Source organism: Martes martes (genome assembly GCF_963455335.1).
Source record: "Martes martes genome assembly, chromosome: 8".
NCBI lineage: Eukaryota > Metazoa > Chordata > Mammalia > Carnivora > Mustelidae > Martes > Martes martes.
This window is the reverse complement of record NC_137895.1, coordinates 66,912,085-66,934,925: the sequence shown is the minus strand read 5'-3', so window position 1 is coordinate 66,934,925 and position 22,841 is coordinate 66,912,085. Positions and strand designations below refer to the sequence as shown.

General features: G+C 38.3%; 1 protein-coding gene across 2 annotated transcripts in view; it reads left to right on the top strand.

Moving 5' to 3' along the window:
* STK38L (serine/threonine kinase 38 like) overlaps positions 1 to 22,537 on the top strand; it is an 89,374-nt gene extending 66,837 nt beyond the window's left edge. The window contains exons 6-15 of one of the 2 annotated variants that reach the window (XM_080812017.1): positions 4,893 to 5,016; positions 6,713 to 6,867; positions 7,217 to 7,319; positions 7,498 to 7,559; positions 10,188 to 10,305; positions 10,717 to 10,840; positions 11,816 to 11,911; positions 14,094 to 14,185; positions 18,647 to 18,686; positions 22,411 to 22,537. In XM_080812017.1, coding sequence (XP_080668143.1) covers positions 4,893 to 5,016; positions 6,713 to 6,867; positions 7,217 to 7,319; positions 7,498 to 7,559; positions 10,188 to 10,305; positions 10,717 to 10,840; positions 11,816 to 11,911; positions 14,094 to 14,185; positions 18,647 to 18,686; positions 22,411 to 22,426 — 930 coding nt within the window. In that variant the 3' untranslated portion in view covers positions 22,427 to 22,537. Of the gene's footprint in view, positions 1 to 4,892; positions 5,017 to 6,712; positions 6,868 to 7,216; positions 7,320 to 7,497; positions 7,560 to 10,187; positions 10,306 to 10,716; positions 10,841 to 11,815; positions 11,912 to 14,093; positions 14,186 to 14,290; positions 17,009 to 18,646; positions 18,687 to 22,410 lie in introns of those variants that run through there. The other variant, XM_080812016.1, reaches the window with a different exon arrangement.
* The last annotated feature ends 304 nt before the right edge of the window (positions 22,538 to 22,841 follow it).

Below are 22,841 nucleotides of genomic sequence, written 5' to 3'. Positions count from 1 at the left end.
GAAGAGAGAATATTTGATGAAAGACAGAATAATGAGAAAGAATGACAGAAAAGATCATGTAGAACAAATATCCAGACAGCAAATGCAGAGGTCCTGAGGCTAGAAGCCGTTGTGGCTAGAATTAAGTGCACAAAGAATGGTAGGAGAGGTAGAAAGGGAGCAGATCCCAGAGACCCCTGAAGGCCAAGATAGAGCATTTTGGTTTTATTCCAAATGCAATGGGAAGACGCTTTTGTTGGAACAGGGGAATGGTATGTCTGATTGAGGTTTTACAAAGATGAATCAATCCCTTTGCTTGCTGATGGGGAAAACAAGAAGTGAAGCAGAGAAGGCGATTTAGAAACTGGTGAACCACTTTCAGCCAGGATGTGATTGTGGCTCACAGCAGAGAAGCTGAAGAAGAGTCTGACAGATTAAGTATATGTTTTAGTGGAAGAGCCAGCAGGATTTTCTGTGGTGTCCTGTACATTGGGGGATGAGAGGATGGGTAAGGATCGTGAGGAAAAAAATGGAAGAATCAGGATAATACCTAGAGTTTCATTTAGGAATGGGATACATGCTGGTGTTGTTTTCTGATTTAGAAAAGACTGAAGAAGGAACATTTGGATATAGCGGGAATGAAGAGTTCTCCTTGTGGCATACTGAGTTTGAGTTGCCTGTTAGATCCAAGAGATGTTGAGTTCACAGTTGGCTGGAATCTGGAGAGAAGTTTCTCTAGAAATATAATTTGGAAGCCATCAATATATTGACCATCTATTGGGGACAAGATGAAATTGCCTAGAAAACATAGATAGAGGAGGAAAGAGGGCCTTTGTACAAGCCCTAGGAAACAAAAGGCAGAAGAGAAGCCAGCAAAATGGACCAAAAGGGACCATCTAATCAGGTGGGGGAAACTGAGAGAACATGGTGTCATGGAAGCCAAGAGAAGAAAGTGTTCCACATAGTTGAATGCTGCTAAGAGAGTGCAAGAGGAAGACAAGCCAGTGGATGTCACAATATGGAGATTTTTAATAGCTTGTCAAGGACATTTCCAGTGGTTTGCAGTGCAGAAGCCTAACTGAAATGGTGAGATAGAAAAATGGGAAGCAAAGAGCGGGGAATGTGAGTACAGATAAATCTTTCATGTGAGGCAGAACAAAGAACAGATTTATAAAGTGAGACTTAGGGTAAAAAGGATTTTCTTTTCTTTCTTTTTTTAAAGACATGAAATGTTTTGATTCTGATGAGAAGAATGCATTAGAAAAAGAAATTGAAGGTCCAGGAGAGGGGAAGATAACTATAGGAATACACTGGAAGACAGAAGAGTTGGGGTGCCTAGATGAATCAGTGGGTTAAGCCTCTACCTTCAGCTCAGGGTCCTGGGATCGAGCCCCGTGTCAGGCTCCTTACTCAGCAGGGAGCCTGCTTCTCCTCTCCCCCTGCCTGCTGCTCCCCCTGCTTTTGCTCACTCTCTCTCTCTCTGTCAAATAAATAAATACAATTAAAAAAAAAAAAAAAGAAGAGCTGATCTTTGATAGAAGTGGACGTGTACCTATCCACTAAAACAGGAAGAAGAGTCAGAGAAAATGGGAACAAATGCAGGGTGGTTGACCTAGCAGCCTCAGGTACCGTGTTTCTGCCTGAATGCAAATAAGTGAGGTCATCATCTCAGAGTAAAGGAGGGACAGATAGCTTGTTGGAGGCATAAAGAGGGAGAATTTGTGAAATAGTCACAACTATTGACTTAAAGGGTGGGAAAGCAGACTTGCTGGGGAAATAGAGTTGAATGCCTGTTGAGGTTTGCAGTCATAAATGTACCATGAAACAAGTTGGCATATTTGGGTGACCTTTCTGTAGAATACTTAGTTGCTCTGGGGTAGGTAGAGAATAGACACAAATTTGAGTCTAATTAGGGTTGGTGTTTTGCCAGGCAAATACAGTGGAGGAAGGGGATGAGGGAGTTCAGAGTGTTTGCGAAAAGAGTGATTGTAATGATGGAATCTAGGCTGGGTAGAAAAAGATACGAGATTGTGAGGAGAGTAATAGAGAAAAAGTTGTAGAATCCATGGAAGGGAGATTGAAATATAAGAATAAGAGATCTGGAAGATGAAAGATGGAAATAGAGTTCCTCAAAAATGAAGATTTTAGAGGGGGTACAGTTTTAGCTGATGAGAAGGCTAGGGCGACTACCATGGGTGGCTGAGGTGCAGAGGCAGAAGAGATCATTGGAGATGAGGAAGAAGTCAGTAGATAGGGCATTTGATGGTTCACCCTTATGGAGGTTGAAATCCATCCATGAATGGAGAAACTAGAAAGGAAGTTGATAGTGAGCCAGGAGCTGAAGTTATGAGTGAGTAAGAGGAATTGCCCAGGAGCTCTGTAAACGATAGCCATGAGGATAGATGATGGCTGGTGGAGTTTCACAGTGTGCACTTCAAGGAACTGCAGAGAAGGAGAGTGTCACAGTGGTATGGAAACAGCATGAGAATGAGCAGGAAACCTAACCCCTCGCCACATAAGGCATGAGAAGAGAGCAGATCATTCTTGAGAGCTCACTGTGCGGGAAGACAGAACTGTCAACAGCCTGATGAGAAGAATCATCAATTAGGATGACAAGGTGAAGGAACCGTCCAGAGGTGAGATGATAGAGGACTTTTTTGAAGACACGCCGATTCCATAGGGAAGAGGCTGGTTTGGAACTCAAGGAAGGTCGAAGTATTACAGTGTATTAGAGAATTACAGATAATGGTAAGAATAAAGGTCTGGGTCAAAATGTAGAGCCTCAGAGACAAAGAGACAAACAGGATCTAACCAAGCCATATGGGATTAGTCCTGGATAGGGTTTTGGAGAAGGGGCAATAGGAGCAGTTCGTTCCAGCTATAGTCTTCAGTTTACTGGCCACATGTGGCTATTGGGTGTAGCTAGTCTGAATTGAGATACGCTGTAAATGGCAAATATATATCAAATTTTGAAGACTTCCTACCAAAGAAAACTCCATAATTTTTATATTGATTATGTACTGAAATGATAATATTTTGGATACATGGAGTTACATAAACTATATATAATTTAAAAATTTCACCTGTTTCTTTTTATATTTTATGTGGTTACTAGAGAATTTTAAACTAAGTCTGTGGCTTGCATTGTATTTCTTTTGGATGGCATAATCTAGAATATTTTGCCAGAAGTTGAAGAGCTTCTGAACACTGTTCATTCCTGAATGCAGGGAAAAATCTCACTGGAGCCCAAATATCAAGTCTGTTTTGCCCCCTATATAAATTAATCTGCATTTGCAACCACTGAATTTCATTTTAGGAAACCTTTTCCCACTCAATTCTAGTATGTTATTATGTGAAGTTTTTAATTACATTTACTTTAATACTAACCAATCCACAAAGTAGCAATGTATCTCCCTGATATTGTGGCACTATGTGAGATAACTTCCTATTCTTTGAAAACATAGACCCATTTTAAAAACATCCTGTAATCTAACTTCAAGATATTTAAAAACAATCGGGCCAAGTTGATGACATAACTTTTCCTGACAGCAGCAGATGCAGCATCAAAGGTTTAAGATTTTTCCTTTACTAATCTTACAATGCTTTGTAAAAAACCATCAGTAGGAATTTTGATACCATTGTTCACTCTATGAAACAGATCCAGAGAGATTGTAAGGTTTTATTCATGCCAGAAAACAAGTTCTTAGTTTTCAACTGTTTTTCCTGTGCTTTGATCTCAGAGCATTTATTGTACTAGGTAATAAATACAGTAATCCCAACTATGACATTTTAAGCAGATCATATTTCATTACTGTGAAAAGGCTTAGGAAATCTGGGTTCTCATGTGCTTTGGGCCAGAGTTCATAATAATGCACAATAAGAACAGCAAAAGGATAAAAATCAAATATTATTGTTAATCTTTGAAGAGAAAATGTATAAATATATTAATGCAAAACATCTGAAAATTGATTATACCAACCCATAAATTACTCAGTTTATAAAATTTTCCAGTCTATAAAATGTTCATATAAAAGTATCCCTAGTAATTGTATATCTGACAAGTCAGCAGCAAAACCCCCAAAGTTACACTAATTTGCTGTGGATCATGTTAATAGATATTATAGAGGTTTTTATATTTCAGAAAATAATATAGTTATATTTGTCAAGATAATACAAAGTTATTATAAATGTTTCTACTTGTTAAAAAAAAAACAAACCCAAAATGTTTAAAAATCACATAAGGCCCTTTTTTTGACTAATAGCAGTTAAAAACAGTCTGCTAAGGATCCTGACTTTGTTATACCAACCTGTTAAGGCATTGCTTACTAGTTTTAACTTTCAAAAGTCAGGCCAGGGGCGCCTGGTGGCTTGGTCGGTTAAGTGTCCGACTCTTGGTTTTGGCTCAGGTTTTGATCTCAGGGTCATGAGATCTGACCCCAAATCACGCCCTGCGCTCAGCACAGAGTCTGCATGAGATTCTGTCTCCCTTCTTCTCCTTCCACATCTGCTCCTCCCCCGGTTCTCTCTCTTTTTCTCTCTCAAATAATAAATAAATAAATAAACCTTTTAAAAAAAAAAAAAAGGCCAGGGGCTGAAATTTGTGTAACAAAGCCAGGATCCTTGGCAAAGAAGGTTTCTGGTTGGAAAGTTTTTGGACTAATCATTTTCCTACCTCAGAGGCGTCAGCTTTCTATAACATACCTGTGGATCCCACCTTTCCAGGCCTAAAGATAAAAGATTTCCTGAGGTTCTCTATATATAATGAGGATATGAACATGCGTATGTATTTAAAATCCTTTCTAAAACTCCCTCTTTCCTTCATGATTGTTAAGGAACTGGATGGGTCTCTTAAGAGGTCAACTTGAAAGATGTGTAATGTGTTGCAATCATTTTTTCCAACTACATTCGTCTAGGTGGCCCATATCCGAGCAGAAAGAGATATTTTGGTAGAAGCAGATGGTGCCTGGGTAGTGAAGATGTTTTATAGTTTTCAAGATAAGAGGAACCTTTATCTGATCATGGAATTTCTCCCTGGAGGTAAAAACAAACATAATAGCAATGACAGACTGACACAAGCTCATCTTTACATGTAATTATTATCCTGTTGCTTAGGTTTTTTCTTCTATTCCTAGCAGTCATGGTTTTCCTATAGTTCCTCCCATAATAGTGCTATTTTTTACCACAAATCAGATTATTTTGAAGGAACGATACATTTGGCACATTTTAAATACTATCAGTCTATGGGACGCCTGGGTGGTTCAGTTGGTTAAGCGGCTGCCTTCGGCTCAGGTCATGATCCCAGTGTCCTGGGATCGAGTCCCACATCGGGCTCCTTGCTCGGCGGGGAGCCTGCTTCTCCCCCTGCCTCTGCCTACCACTCTGTCTGCCTGTGCTCGCTCGCTCTCTCTCTAACAAATAAATAAATTAAAAAAAAATTAAAAAAAAATTAAATACTATCAGTCTGGTCAACAGGGTATAGTTAGTTAGATTGTTGCAAGTCTAGAGTTAAGAACAAAAAGTCACTAAAGAGAAAGACAAACAACCCAATGGGCAAATAACATACAGAAGAGAAACTCTGGCTGGTTTATAAATACATAGGAAAATGTTCAACTCTGCTCATACTCAGGGAAATGCAAATTAAAACAAAAATGAGCTACCATTTCACCTGTTTCTGATGAGACTGTGGGAGAAACTGGCCTCTCTTTTATCTAAATTAATCTCTAACTCTTATGGAGAGCAGTTCATAGATACCAGCGGAGTTGAAAGGGCATGCAGTCTACAATCCTGCAATTTTAGACTAGCGTAGTCCCTGGAGATTCTCCTGGACACACGCACAGAGACCTGCGAGACCATGGAAGCATTGTTGTGATCATGAAAAATCGCAAGGACAATAAATGTACGTCAGCAGAATGGATAAATAAAATGTGGCATAATTACTTGCTGAAATATTTTACAGCAGCTAAAAGTCAGGAGCTCTATCCATTTCAATAAGATCTCAGAAACAGTGGAGTAAGAAAGCAAGCTGGGGAATTATATGTACAGTTGATACCATTTATGTAATTTTTTAAAATGTGAAAGAATATAATTTCATAGATTAAGATATATGTATATGAAAACATATTTTAAAAATAAGCTAGAAGGATACCCACCAAACCAAGTCCACACTAATGGTTACTCAGCAAAAAGGGAAAGCGGAATAAAATGGGATGGAGGATAGAGAACACTTCTACATTTTTTTTAAAAGACTCAAAGTATCATAAAAAATATTAACAGCTGTCATTTCTGAGTTGTAAGTTCACCATTTTTTATTCTTTGTCCCTTTTTAAAGAAAAAATTCCTTGAAAATAAAAGAATGTCTTTTGATGGGATAATTTTCTATTTTTGATGGACTGAAGAGCTCTGAACATTTTTGAAACTTGAATTTGAAAGACTCTATCCTATTTCCAGGTGTGCTTACTCTGATTCATTTCCTCAGTTCAGCATATTTTCCTCAGCAATTTATTACGGATGTTGAGTGGTAGATATTTCTTCATTATCACCCACTTTCTACCTTAAAAAGCATCAGATGTCGTGAAACTTTTGCTAATGCAGTGACACTTTTTTTACTTGGCCCTAGAGATGGTTGGTAGTCTACTGGGTGGGTCGTACAATGCAGAAATTAGGCAGAGGTTGTACAGATACAGAGGAAGCCTGACATGTTTCTAATACATGATACTTGGTTTCCCTTATGGAGGTGACATGATGACACTGCTAATGAAGAAAGATACCTTGACAGAAGAGGAGACACAGTTCTACATTTCAGAGACTGTTCTAGCAATTGATGCAATCCACCAGTTGGGTTTCATCCATCGGGATATTAAACCAGACAACCTTTTATTGGACGCCAAGGTATGTGAAGAAACTGGTGAATTATTGGGTTGCTGATTATTTTAATGGAATAATAGAGCTGATTTTGTGATTGAATAGGAAACTACCATTTATATTATTGCTCAACTATGTGATGTCATAGAATGATGTGACGGGAGAAGACTCGGCAGTGAAAATGACATCAAGGGAGGATGGCTGTCTTTGTCTTCTTCCATTTTCTGCTTTTAACAATCGTCATCATCAAATATTTATAATTTTACTTACCACCTGTAGGAATTTTTATAATGCTAAAAATTTTTACAGTGACTGCCTTAAGGCTTTTGTTTCAAAGTTAATATAATCTCTTGATTTTACTGGATTTTTTTTATAGGGTCATGTAAAATTATCTGATTTTGGTTTATGCACGGGATTAAAGAAAGCTCATAGGACCGAATTCTATAGAAACCTTACACACAACCCGCCAAGTGACTTCTGTAAGTTTGATTCTTTTTCCTGTGTGACACAGTGTAGCTAGTTTAATTCAGCATTGTTGAGCACTGAAAGTTCTCTTCCTCTCCTCATTCCTTAAACCAATGTATTTACATGTATGTGAATTTGTTTTTTGGTGGAGTTTTTCCCCTCATAATTACAATTCTCTCTTGTTGAAATTAGCATTTCAGAACATGAACTCAAAGAGGAAAGCAGAAACATGGAAGAAGAACAGGAGACAGCTGGTAAGTTAGCCAGGTCTTTAAGAAAGATTGACCTGGTCCTAAAATTTCACTCGGGTTTTGCTTGATCATTTTGTATTTTCACAATGATTAGTACTTACTTTGTAGCAAGGGTAGAACTGCTTCTGGGGTCACATAGTTCTCTTAGTTTCTCTGTAACATTTCCTTGCCTGAAAAGTGAATGCTGATTTTTACTTTATGGTTTAACTTTATAGCGTTTTATGGCTCATACCTATAATTAAGCAGCCTGCTTACTAGTAATTAGCACAATACAAAACTCACTGAGATGAATGTGATTGTAGTGAATGCCTTGTGTGTTCCATTTTTCATACTTGTTCTGAAACAACCGCCAATCAGTGTAAGTAAGGTGGTTGTGTGTTTCTAAGGACTTTATAGACAAGGTAAACAAGAAGTTTGGCATATTAACAGATAAAACAGATAAAATAAAATTAGAAAGCAGATTTTACCACAGATAAACTTAATTACTCTTTTTTTTTAAAGATTTTATTTATTTATTTGACAGAGATCACAATTAGGCAGAGAGGCAAGCAGAGGGGGGGGGGGGAAGCAAGCTCCCCGCTGAGCAGAGAGCCCGATGTGGGGCTCAATCCCAGGACCCTGGGATCACGACCTGAGCCGAAGGCAGAGGCCTTAACCCACTGAGCCACCCAGGCGCCCCAAACTTAATTACTCTTTAAATGGAAGTGGAATAAAACTACTTTTGCCCCACACTGTTTCTCCTTTATTACTTAGCAATTATAAGAATTGTTTGCACCTTTTTCTCTTTCCTTTATCCTATTAATTAGGTCCATGCACATTCTCAGGGTTGGGAATGTGCCTTTTGACTTTGTTTTCCTGATCTCTTGCACGCCTGGCACATACAGACACTCTATAAATATTTGTTAAACTCAACCAAGTGGTGAAAGGGAAATTAATTCAGCATTCCCTCTGAGTATTGGGTGAGGTTAATAGACTGGAAGATAATAGTCCAATACCCTCTCAAACCAAATAATAAGACTTTGCTTGGTCAAACTCGTTCTGTCAGTGGCCCAAGTAATTAACTATAAGCTTCCTGTGCTCATAAAACATTTCAGTATTTTTAAAAGTTAGAAAAAAAGAATTTTAAAACCGTGGAGCTATGAATTCATGACAAAAACTTCCTTCTACTTTTAAATGTGCCACTTTCAGATTAGATTTTACCACTGAGAGAAGAATTGCAGTATTTCCTGCTTTTAAGGGGAAAAGTGAATACTGCTTAAAAGTATGGTGGGAATTCGACTTAACAGAGTATTTACGAGTGATTCCTGCTGTCATGTTTTATTTCTTATGGCCATTATCATGACTTCTATCAAATGTTTATTTACCAAGGGAGAAGTAGAGGGGACTCTTAGTGTTTTGGGCAGGAAAATCCTTTGGATCTTGTATCCCCCCTGCCAACTAAATGCCAATCAGCAACCACCTCCACCCCCACCCCCTGCCACCCTCAGGTCCTTGAAATGATGAAATCTGCTGGCACACATTTTCAAATGGTCCCTGGCATAACTGCCCTTAATTGAGAACTACTACCTTAAAGAAATTGTTTTGGTAAGATTTTATATGAATTAAGAATGAAACACTCCATTGCTTTCTGATGGATAAGCAGTGCCCTGGAATTAGGTTTATCATGAAAATACCTGATGTTTATATATACAGTAGGTTGTAGTTTCCAAAGCAATTTCTTTTCTTGTTTCATCCTCCTGTCAACTGTGTATGATTACTGCAGTTTCCTGTAAGCAGAAACCGAGGTTCAGAGTGCTTGAGTCACCTGTCCAAGAACTCACATTAGTAGTGCGTGGTGGACTCCAGCCCACTGGGTTCAGCCTCTTTATTCTTTTTGAAATGGATGGCTAACCTTAAAAGTAAAACAATTATTGTGCCAGCAAAAGTGGATTTATTCGGGAATAACAGAGAATCGCAATTTGGGACAGGCAAGCTGTGGCAAAACCATTGGCAACTCCAACAAAGAAGAGAACTTGTATTTTAAGAGAAGAAGGAGGTTTGAAAGGGGCTGTTTTGAACAAAAGTTCATTGGAGCAAAGCAGGAGTTAAGGGTGGTGAAGGTCTCTCCTTGGCTGAGTTGCAGGGGTAGCTGCTTTCGCACAGGAGACACAGTGTATATCTTTCCCTGTTGGGGCCCACGATAGGTGATTCCTATTTGCCTGTTGATGATTCCTGTTGATGATTCCTCTGATGGGGTCTGTAATTGACAGTGAGGAGTACAGCAGCATAGCTCCCCCTTCTAGCATCCCGAGGCCACTTTTGTGAGCTGTCCTTCTATTAATTTTCACAGGATTTAGGGCTAAATATATAAATAATTTAGTTGAGCTTCTTGGGGAGGGGGTAGTGGGCAGCCAGAAATCATATCTTAAATAACTGATTAAATAACTGATTAAATCTTAAATCTTAAATCTTAATATATAAATCTTAAATATCTGATTGGGTACCTGTCACTAAGCTTTCTACATGATAAACATGCGAAACAAGTATTAAATGCAAAATTAACTGCTGTATTGCTTTTTCCAATAATGAGCCATACTCTGATCTTTTAACGAATATTTAAGAATGCTGGTTTGATAAGCTTTTCCTTTGCAGGCATATTCCACAGTTGGGACACCAGATTACATTGCTCCAGAAGTATTCATGCAGACTGGTTACAACAAGCTGTGTGACTGGTGGTCTTTGGGAGTGATTATGTATGAAATGCTAATAGGTATGTCTTATCATTTGTTTACATATATACTATAGAAATTTCCATGAGTGCCACGGATGGCGCATACTACAGATATCATGGGCTAAAATGTCTGAACTCCTTGACATCCCCCAATGTCAATAATGATAAATACCAGTGAGCTCTGTAGCAATTCAGGAACAGGGTATTTAACCAGAACTCCCATGTGTCAAAATTGCATCTACGTGGCCTTTCAGATAAAGGGGGTGATGCTTTGAATCCTTTATTTTATTGCCTTTATTAGCGATTTTATTATAAATTGATGAATGGTGACATTTTTTATTGCTGAATAGAGCACTTCTGGCTATTTTTTTCCCCTATGACACATACACAGTAGGTAGAGCGTATTTGATTATTAAAGATGATAAAACTTGTATTTTCTCTCATATGCAGGATATCCACCTTTCTGTTCTGAAACTCCTCAAGAAACGTATAGAAAAGTGATGAACTGGAAAGAAACTTTGGTATTTCCTCCAGAGGTACCTATATCTGAGAAAGCCAAGGACTTAATTCTTAGGTTAGTGCTTAAATCCCTAGAGGAGTTTATGGTATTTTGAAACTTCACAGGTACCTAAAAAGATTGAATTGCCCATTTTATTCTTGTGGGAGGAAAAGGACCACTAACTGATCTATACAGTCAAAGAGATCAATAAAGAAAATGTGTTTTTTAAAAACTGCAAACAGTTAAAAGGAAGCATGCAGTAAAAGTAAGAGTTAAGAAGAGGGACTGTGTATTGTATCATTTCAAAGGCCACTCCTGTTGGTACGCAATGACCTATTTCGTTAAAGAGAAAAGAGAAAATAAATCGCTAGTAGCAGTGCCTATCATAAGTCTATATATGAAATTGTTTCTAAGCAAAGGTTTCCATTCTGTTTCTCAACTAAGATGCAGTTTGGTATTATTGTGAACGGCTGCAAGGAATATAAATTGGGACAACCTATGAGAACAGCTAATTAACAGCATATTATCAAAAATCTTTAAACTGTATATGATCATTGACCCAGTAATTCTAGGAATTTTGCTTATGCAGATAATTTGATGTGTGTAAAGATGTAGGGAGACTGTTTATCATGATGTTTTTAGTAATGAAAAATTGAAAACTAAGTGTTCAACAAGAGTGGACTGGCTAAATAAACTAGTATTTCCACAAGCAAATTTTAGAATATGAAGTTAAAGAAAAATATATAATTACTTTGGGAAGTTTTCTCAGTATATTAAATGAAAAGAATCACCCTAAAACAGTAACTACTGTACTAACACATATTTTTAAAAATTGTAATAAAAGACTAGAAGGAAATGGCTTCAAACTGTTTACAGTGGTTCTCTCTGTACAGTGCAATTACAGAGGATTTCTGTTCTCTCCCACATTTCCCACAAGAAACGGAGCTGACTTCGGTAAACAGAGGAAAAAAATGAAATGTTTGGAAAAAAATGCAAATAGGGTGCTGTATATGTAATTTGCATATGATCATTTCTGTTTCCATTTTCTAGATTTTGTATTGATTCTGAAAACAGAATTGGAAATAGTGGAGTAGAAGAAATAAAAAGTCATCCTTTTTTTGAAGGTGTAGACTGGGGGCACATCAGGTACGCTCATAGGCTTCCAACGGGAGAGATCTAAGTAAAACGTTTGTTTTTACTAGGTTTAGCAATCAGTTTGTGTCTGACTCTGCTAAATACTCACTGCTGTTACAGTGTTATTAAACCAGTGTTCTCTGGACTACATAAGCGAGACTATAGCTAAATGACTGGTTTTAGCGAATGCCCACTGTAAAGGGGAAACCACCTACTGCGCACCTGTTTCGATTTTTATATTCAGAGTTACGGGATGCAAGCTGATGTCAGCACGAGAGGTTTCACACGATAACTCCTCATTTTTGTCCTATTCTGTCATGCTGTATACTGCTCCTTTCTCTAATATACCATCTTCTTTATGAAGTTATAAGAAGACACAGTCCCTTTTTTTAAACACTGAGAAAAGTGAAATGATGCAAGTAACTTTTAAGAATTTGCTTGCAGTTGTTAATTGTAAGCATCGGCCTTTAATTCAGTTTGTGGCCAAAGCACCTTCGGTAGTTCTGGCCTGCTCTCCACACAGTGAGACTTCCAAAACATAACACTGATCATGCCCTTTTCTTCCTTCCCTGTGCACTTAGAATAAAATTAAGGCCGAGGCACTGCTTTCAGGACTGTGGGGTGTGGCTCTACCTTCATCGGTCCCAGTGGCATCTCCGAGGGTCCTCCCGCTCCTCTCACCTCAGGGCTTTGCCCTTTGCTCTTCATTCTGCCTGAAATGCTCTTCTCTCTCCGCTTGTTCCTGTCCCCACTCCTGCCTTGCCTGGCCAGCCTCTGCCCCTCCTTCGAGACAGCTAATATGTCACTGGCTCCAGGCACATCTTCACAGGAACTCCCACAGTGTGCCAGGCACTCGACCTGCTATAATAACAACTCGTTTGTTTGGACCACTTATTGTTATGTCCAGCACTGTTCTGAGGACTTTTTGTGCATTTTTTATCTTATCCTCATAATAAACCTTATAAAATAGGTACCATTATTATGTCTGTTTTATAAATGAGGGAACTAAAGCACAGAGAAGTAATTTGCCTGCAGTGCCACAGCCAGTAAATAATCCAGCTAGAATTTCTTTTTTCTTTTTTCTTTTTTTTTTTTTCCAGCTAGAATTTCTAACTAGAATTGGACCTCTGGGTGTCCTGGTTCTTAACTGATATGCTGCATTACACTGTATACCTCATCTCACTGAACAGAATGAGGATTCCCCGCTTCACAGTTGGAAGGACACTTAGAGCCCATTAGTGCAATCTCTTGCTTTGATAGTAAGGAAATAGTCACAGAGCAAGGAGTTGCCTGCCTAAGGTCACGCTGCTAGTTAACGACACCAGAGTCTTTGGTTCTTCTCACTAAAGTAATATACATTTATTAAGTTATCGTATTAAGTATAAAGAAATGGGAATGATTCTGGGAAGAATACTCAGGACTTTAGGTAACTGGCTTTGTTCACTTGTCCCCTAATAAATCCAGTTAAGTATTCGTTGAAAAAAAAGAAGCAATAAAAATGGATAGCTTCTTTTAACTATTTCTATTTTTAAACATTGTTAGCATGGTAAGATAGTTTCATGACTGATTTTTTTAACCTAGTCTCCCTGATTCCCTTACCATTTATATGGCAGAAAGTTTTAGATTTAGATTTCATTGCAAATGTGTAGTCCCTTTGCCCCCCTTAACTTCCCAAAGCGCTTTTTGTTTTTCAAGTATCTTTATTTTTTAAAGTAATCTCTATACCCAGTGTGGGGCTTGAACTCATGAACCCGAGACCAAGAGTCACACACTCTACTGAGCCAGCCAGACGTTCCCCAAATGACTTTTAATCTATGGATCCTTTAGTAGAAGAATTCTATTCCTGAATTGTTTAGCTAGAATCCAGTACCCACAATAGCCAGCATACATTATGTAATTATTAAATTGTTTGAACAAAATCTCTTCTGTTCTACATTCCCTTTCATTAGCTCTTATTTTTCCACTTTAAACAAAACAGCATGAGAAAGTCTGGGTACAAAGAAATAAAAATTCCAAGTAAATGGTCATGTTTTCAGAAAATATTACACTCAACTATGACATCCACTTCACAGTTTTCAAGTCCACAATAAATTCTCTCGGCTCTTCTATTATCTATAGAACAGGAAGCAGAATTTGCAAGTAGAACTGTTTTTGGAAAACAAAGAGTTAAAGAAAACTTGATCTTTTTTTATAGGGAAAGGCCAGCAGCAATCCCTATAGAAATCAAAAGCATTGATGATACTTCAAATTTCGATGACTTTCCTGAATCTGATATTTTACAACCAGGTAAGATAATCTATGACAAAACTAACACTTCATAGTCTGTAAAGATGCTGCCAGGATCACTAATGAAATTCCTTTGCTCTTGGTTAATTTTCCCATCTTTCCTAGTGCCAAACACCACAGAACCGGACTACAAATCCAAAGACTGGGTTTTTCTCAATTATACCTATAAAAGGTTTGAAGGGTTGACTCAGCGCGGCTCTATCCCCACCTACATGAAAGCTGGAAAATTATGAATAAAGATCACGTTCGCCCACAACCAAGAGAACTCAGGTAGCTGCATCACCAGGCTTGCTTGGCGTAGATAACAATACACTGAAATACTCCCGAAGACGGTGGTGCTTATGACTACAAGAGGAAATTCTACAGGATTAGGATTTCTAAGACTACTACAGGAATTGGTTGGCAGTGCCAGCTGGCTTTTGTTTTTTTTTTTTTTTAATATTTTATTATTTTTGTTAACTTTATTATACGAAGGTACTGGAATAAAAGAAATGTACGTCCCTTTGTAACTGCACTGCCTACACGCGTATTAAGGTCCATTCTGCCTGTGTGTGCTGTGGCTTTGTACTGTAACACCTCTGATCAATTCAGGAGAAACATATCATTTAAAGCAACATAGGCTAACCTGTAGGTAACCCTGCAGTATTGCTGTTTTACTGCAAATCTTATGGGTCTAGATAATCAAAAAAAGCCATCTTCCATAGTCGGTGTTAGAATACTTGCCCTATTGGTTTGGACGTCTATAGAATGAACAGACATGAAGACAATTTCTGTAATGGTTTTAAGAAATTTTAAAAAGGAAATACACTGGTTATTTAAAAAATAGAATTTATCATCATGTTATTTCACAAACTGCACAGTCGGGAGTGACAAGTTTATACTAAGGAGGAAGTTTAACACCTTCACTCAAGCACTCCACTAATATATTTACTTTGCATTCAGAAATACTGATGACCTTTATATACGTAGTCTGTATACTCATAGGGAGATGTACTGTATTATATAAAATGTAAAGTTGCTTTTCTTGTGACAAAAGGACTTCTTTTTTAACAAGAGGACATGGCATTATTTTGATTTGATTATGGTGAGTTGAATTTAAGAAATGACCATGAAGGCTGCTTGTAGAACTGGTGTATTTTTATTAAACTATTTTTTTAAATGTCAAACTTCTGATCATGGAAATGGACTTGTAGAGAACAAAGAGCTATCTACTTTGGTTTTCTAGAAAGTTGTTACATATCATGGCTGGTTAACTTTTCTTTCGTTTGGTGAAAATCTTTCCTTTGATAGTACTTGTATTATTGTGCCATTATTTTCTTACACTCCAAATGTACCAAAGATCCTGAACAGAGTGGATGTTCACAACTGAGGAGAATTTTCCTTTCCTGTGGGAATGCCATATTCAGATATGACAGATCTTTGATAGTGCTCAGCTTATTCAAGGGCAATATTGTTCATGCTCAGCTACATCACTATGGTTAACCTACGTGGAATTAAGGAAGTAAATGCAGGCGGCGTGGGGGGTGGTGGGGGGGTGGTGAGGGGCGCCGGTGAGGTTGTGAGGAGGATAAGGGAGATGATGTCAGCATCAAATTCTTTAGCTCTTTCCCGAAGAATTAAGTCATGCTTTTTAGCTCAACATTTTATTCTAAAATGACTCTCTGAGGTTTTGGCTTCATAAGTACTAGTTAAGGAACAATACTTTATCAAAGAATGGCCTAATGTTTGTCTTAACTGTTAATTGATACAATTGTAACCATGATCTGTGATCAAAATCAAAAGTGATGGTTTATTTGTAGCTATGTTCTTCTTAATGGGGAAGAACTGCACAGGATCATTATGCAAATTTACAGAAGCTTTTATAAATGCTGCTGCTGGGTAGCTCCACGATATTTCAGCAAGGCCATGCTGGTTGGTTCGTTGGTTGGTTGGTTGGCTTTTCTCCCCTGCTGTTCTCTTTCCTTCTTCTTTCCATTCTTTCTTTCTAGTGTTTGTTTGGTACTTATTATATGTTCATCTAATAGTTCATCTCCATTTTTCTCATTTGGATCATGTGGCTGAGTATCTAGGAGAGAGAACTATTAAAATTCTAGGGTTATCTCAATTTGACCAGCTCTGGTTCTTCTAATTATAACTCCCTCTAACTTTAAAAAAACTGTAACTGCTACTCAGTTTTATGAGATTTTTCTCACCCCACCCCATCCCCCCACCTTTTAAAAAAGACTGTTTTGCTAGTGTAATAATGAATGAGTAAGACAGGGGGAAACTGCATCATTCTCTAGTTGTAATATGGTAACTATCCTAGCATAGAAAAATGTCATTAATAATTCAAGTTGACCGTGGAGGGGGGTTTCCTAGAATGGAACTGAATTACCTGTTTGCTTTTTAATCAAATAAGAGGAGAGCATGTTGTTTTCCATCTCCCTCATTTTTATTAGCAGGAAGAACTTGGAAATAATTATGATTTCTTGGCAGCGGAAGGGCAGTTCTGGAAAGTTGACTTTGTTTAGTCTCATTTTTCTCTGGAGTTAATAGAGTGATTCATAATCTTTGGGGTTTCCTCCTCGTCACAAGCATTTCTTAAGTGCCTATCTAAAAGCAATTAAAGACTGTGTCTGCCCTTTGGAAGCTAAGAATTTGAGTCATGATGCAAATTAGCTAGGTAATTTGCAAAGTATCCTCAAGATCGAATTTTCTCTATTATACACTTACCATGTTTCAGGTGAACCATTTAATTTAAATGACAAAACCCTATCTAATCAACTGGGCATAATGACATTTTCTTTAAATTAGACTCTATTTTGAATTAAAGAGTTTTATTATAAACTGTGTGTTTTTGGTTTTTCTAAGTATATAGAAAGCTTGTATAAGTCAGATTTATTGATTTCCTGATTTAATGTAGACTTCAACTTTTTTATTAAAAAAACCTTTGTATTAAAGCAAGTTATGTTATTTTTCTTTTATGCTTTTCTTACTAACATAGTTTAAATGTATTGAAGCATAGTGCTTTCTGAAAACAAGGAATTTCTTATAAATCAACCTTTTCTGAATGAAATATATGGCTGATTTTAATAAGCTAATAGCTGAATGAAAAATAACATGTGGAAAGCTGCAAACTTCCTTTGGTTGCTAAGTCTGAAGATAGGGTTTCATTTATTTCTATAATATCATACTACTTCTGTTTTTAAAACATCTGTATATCTTTGTGTAAATCAGTAAATGTAAAAATTTTTTAAGTTCATTAATTTTTGAGGTTTTATTGTAGAAAACCTTTAGACAATCAAACCATAACTACTGGTAGAAGAACCAGCTATCCATCTTTTGATGATCTATAAATTAATGAGTTGAGATTTTAATCAGGAGAGAAGTCCCTTAGCAACTAAATCACATTCGCTCTGAGGTGTTAAGTGTCAGAATACTCAGAACAACTGTTTTGCTATAACCATGACTATTTCCTCTCGTCTTTATTTAACATATATTTTCTCTTTAGAAGTGCACTTATTTCTGAGAAGTTTTAATGAAACACTTAGAACAAACAAATACGAAACACTTGGGATTACTAGATATATTTTAGATTTTTATGAAAAAATGTGAGGGCACATTGCCACTTTAAGCAGAAATGAAGTAATAAAAATAGTTCTTAGTTATTTTTTAAAAAGCAATATAAATTATTCAGCAGTTGTCTAGAAAAATGATCATCAGGCTGTCAAGTGCTGTGTTTAGTTACCGAGTTTCAAAAAAATGTTTTGGTGACATGAGGCCTTTTTCATTGAAGGTAAGAAAAGAATAAAAACTATGTTTATAATATTTCTGTTGGTGAGATGTTTTGGTTTTATTTTCAAGTTTTGAGACAGGTGTTATCCAAAACTCAAGAAAGACTCCTCTGTAAATATATGCAACCATCACATTTAAATATCACATCAAGAACACAGTTTTTGAAGTTTCAATTGTATTATGTTTAAATAATCAAGATAGTTGTACAGGTTTGTATATAACTACCCCACCAAGCCAAAATCAATTTGCAAGCAAACAGGAATTGAAAATACCTCAAAATTAAATTTAAAGTGCCTCAGAATAGCATGGAAACTAGTGATGTGAGTGGCCTAGGTTTGCACACAGGTACCATTATGTCCTGTCCCGTGGAAGACACCGATAAGCAGTCATGCTACTCTTTCCACCAAGCGCAGAGGGGGCTAGTCAGAATCCTGCTCATCCTAATCATGCTCCTCACTGTTCCTGACTTACATCGTCTCAATAATGTCATTGTTAAGACAAAACAGTGAAAGCAGCAATTGTGAAAATTTGGACATTGGAGCAAACTTGGAGACTAAGTGCATCTTCTTTCAAGAGCATCTTCTGATAAAAAGAACTTCTATTTGTATACAAAATGCTTTCACTTACATTATTCATTTTGGATATTACTATTGCTCTGAAACAAACATAATTATCCTCATTTTACAGATGATGAACATGAGGCTGAGCGTGACTTACCCAGACACAGGTAATAAATTGCTCTGAACCCAAGTCCAGTGCTGCCGTATCCCCCCACATCAGACAGCATGCTTCAGTGACAAATTACCTCATGTGCTTCTGGACCTCAGAAAAATACGTGGGGAGCTAGTGACAGATTTGTCACTTTGGGTACTTTAGACTGCAAGCGTCAGAAGACACAAGTCAAGATGGCTTCGGCAATAAGGAAAATGATTATCTTACAGGACATGAAGACATGAGATAGTGAGCTTCCAGGGTGGTCAACTTCACGTCTCAAAAGCAACATCAAGTACACAAGTTCTTTCCATTGTACTACTTTTGTCATCTTCCAAGTGTTAGCTTTGTCCCTCCTCTTGTTTTTGTGAGGGGCTAAATGGCTACAGAGACTCTAAGCATGAAGTCTTTCTACAACATGTAAGTCCCTAGAAACTACTGCTTGTGCACCCTCCTTTTTAAGATCAAGGAAGATCTCTTCTAGAAGCATTCTAAGCAAAGTAACCTCCACATTTTATTGGCCATGATTATGTCATACATCCATTCCTACAACAGTACCTGGCCTGGGACAGACTTAAAAATAATCAGGATTCACATCCCTGGTACTAGGTGGAGGCTTACCTAAAGCACATGGCCACCTGATACTAGGACCAGTTGGCGTTCTTTTAAAAAGCTCCAAGGTAGTCAAAAGGGTGCTACAGATTTTTATAGCAATGGTTCTTACCTTAAGCCACTATACCTGGATTTTCTTGCTGGTTCTCCTATTGCTATGTTTGAGCTAAAGGCTGATCCATTAACGTCTTTCCTGGCCCACCGAAAGCAGGAGTACTAAGTACCACTGTGCCCAACAACAGCCCAGCCACTGTAATCCTACTTTTCTTGCCCTTTGGAGAACCAAAAGCTGGGTTGTATCTCTGGACCTCGTACAAACAGAATAGATGTATGGCCCAGTGACCAGGGTTTGGTCTGTTTAGTGCTTTTGCCATCCCTCCCAGCTCCTAATCATTGCTTCATTGGTCCATCTCCCCACACTGCTATCATGCCAGCAATAGAGACCCTCATCAATTTATTTCCCCAAGATCCAGCCAGGAGTGGGGTCGCCTAATTATTATCGGCTCAACTGCTTTGTCTAACTTGAGCAGGTGGGCTTTGACTAATAGAAATCCAAGCATTTCTCAGGTGAGGAGCTAACTACCATGATTTTATCTTGGAATCACTCTACTGTTCATATTAAGACATTCCTTATCAAACCCTTAAACAGAGGATGGCTTTTTTTTTTTTTTAAGATTATTTATTTTGAGACAGAGAAGATGCAGGGTAGGGGGCACAGGTAGGGCAGAGGGAGAGGGAGAATCTCGAGCGACTCCCCACTGAATGCAGAGCCCAATGCGGGGCTCGATCTCACAACCCTGAAATCATGACCTGAGCCGAAACCAAGAGTCGGACGCTTAACCGACTGAGCCACCCAGGTGCTCCAACACAGGATGACTTTTAAGGCTCTACCAAAGGGCAAAACCTGTAACATGAAAGGGAGACTGTCCTTTGCCTTTCTTCTCCTCTTGATTGAGATAAACTTGAACAGAACTTGAAGATCACTCCTGTCCAATTCCACACATATGAGGAGGACTCAAGAGGACCTGGGATACCATACTTGTTTCAAGAGTGTCCCAAACCTGCAAAAGTAAAAATCACTTCAGCTTTTGACACTTATAACACACACACACAAACATCATCTCTAAGGGTAAAATAACATTAATTAAACAGTAATTCCACACATAAAGAGATGTCTGCACAGCCATTCTCTCAGGCTTGTCCTATGTTCCTTTTTGTATTTTTCTCAGAATTTCAGTTTATGGCTACTTCTGACCTCTGGCTAGCAGAAATACCCAGCTTACCCCCACAACGACCTTGGCTTAGGAAACTTGATTTTTGGCAAGTTGAAGCAATATTTTCTAGAGTACTTAAAATGTCTCAAAATCAACTAGGGTGCTGGTTTGAAGTAGGGACTGAGAACTACTAACTCAGAATCTCTAGGGGTGAATCTGAAATTCTATACATTATCATGAACATCCAACTTGGGGAACGGTGGAGCTGAGGAGAGAAAGACACTGGCTGGACTTTTCCCAAACAAAATAATACCCACCCAATCAATTGCTGTGAGAACATCTATATAAAGTGATGGGGGCACAGCAGGTGAAGTACAAGTCCGTGCTTACAGCAACGCCTGGCACACGGTAGGCACTCTATAAATACGTGTGAACAAATGAATTAAATAACTGCATTTTTGTGGGCAGCCCTACTTTCCATCTAAAGCTGATCTCAAAATGTTCTCATTTTTAATAAAAACATAAATCAACTCCAAAAGCATTGAAAAAGGACGTAGCTTTACTAAAGTTGTTATTTTCCAGGGAAATAATGTAAGAGGGTTTGCATTACCCAGCGAAGTTCCCTTAATACCCTTTTAAAAGATCTTTCTCAAATTTCCACTCCCTGTGGCAGCTGCCACCACCTCTTTCCTCTCTCTCATGAGTATACGCTCCTGTACTTACCTTCTCTGCATTCTCCACTCCTTCATAAGCCAAGCTCAAGCTGATCTTCCCCGTACCAGACGCCTACGACAGGTCCGTCTACTCCTCTAAACACGTTTGGCCTTTCTGTTTCTCCCAGCTGTGCTCCCACTCATCAATCTGCTTAGCAAAAACAAGAATCGTCCCCAGTATGGACCCTCCATAGAATGCTGGGGGTGGGGGTAAAAGGACAGTGGCAGGGAAGAAAAGGTAGTTTTAAATATAAATAATTTAGTTATTTTCTCCAGCCAGGAGCTCATTGAGGGGTGGTTATTTTTTTTATTTATGCATCATTGGAAACAGTATCTTCGAATCTTTGATTCGAAACAATATCATTCTGAAGCAGGTAGATTCCCCCTCCCCCACCAACTAAAATATGGAAGTGGTCTTAAGGAACCCTCAAACCAAATTAGACTGTTAAAATCTCAGCAGGAGGTTGACAAGTATAGGAATTTATAGTTTTGAGGCAGTGTATATTGATTCCAGTACTGTTCTTGCCTAAGTACTTGGCAGTGAAGCAAAATTAGCAAACTAAGATCACCCTGGGATTAGCAATGATTCCTGAAGAGCAACACTGTCCCTGGGCCTTTGGTGAGAAAAGGGCATTGAGCAGAAGGAAATAGGTCATGTGTTCTGCCAGTTATGTTTCAAATCACTTATTACATTTTGCCCAAGGAGAAAATGTTAGAAAATCACTGCCTGGGGCACCTGGGTGGCTCAGTGGGTTAAAGCCTCTGCCTTCAGCTCAGGTCATGATCCTAGGGTCCTGGGATCGAGCCCCACATTGGGCTCTCTGCTCAGCTTCTCTGCCTACTTGTGATCTCTGTTAAATAAATAAATAAAATCTATTTAAAAAAAAAAAAAGAAAGAAATCACTGCCTGTAAATGAGAGATTACCTTCCTATCCATTTCTCAGGATACTGGTTTTCTATCTGTTTTATCCTACTAGGCATAATATAACTACTCTTTAAAAAAAAAAAAAAAGTCCTGGAATGGAAAGCTCCAGAGCATAAAGAAAAAGTAGCAAGTAAGATTTAAACTTGAACATTAAGGGGGAGTGCATGTTAAGCTATGAAAGTGACTTGCCCTGGGAGAACCCCGTGGCCTCTTCTCCTTGAGCATTACTTCCTCCTATCATATTTAGGTACTGGATTCCTTTTCTTTGGCTTTCAGGCTTGAGTGGAAGTGAATCATCATTTCTAAGAAATGAGGACTGCAATGATTCACCAGAAAGCTTATTGGATACCGTGGTATGAACGCCTAAGAAGATCTGGTTTTTACAGTCTGGCTTCTCCCACCCACTAAGTGATCCTGGCCTCAGTGCTCATCTCTGAGCCCCTATACATATATACATAGTGTGTACTCTGCATTTTAACCAGGGGACTGCTTCACCAGAAAGGTGACCTCCCCACTTGGTAAACCATCCCCAAATGGTGCACATTTACCTGGAAAGCCAGGTTTGGACATATTCAGGGAAACCTATCCCTAATTAAAGACTTGCTGCCAGGCTGTCTGTGGAATTTTTATTTTTGAGCCTGCCGCCGGAGTTGGTGTTGGTGGATTTCAGGTAGAGCTCCAAGTCGAAGCTGAGATAGAGAGGTGTC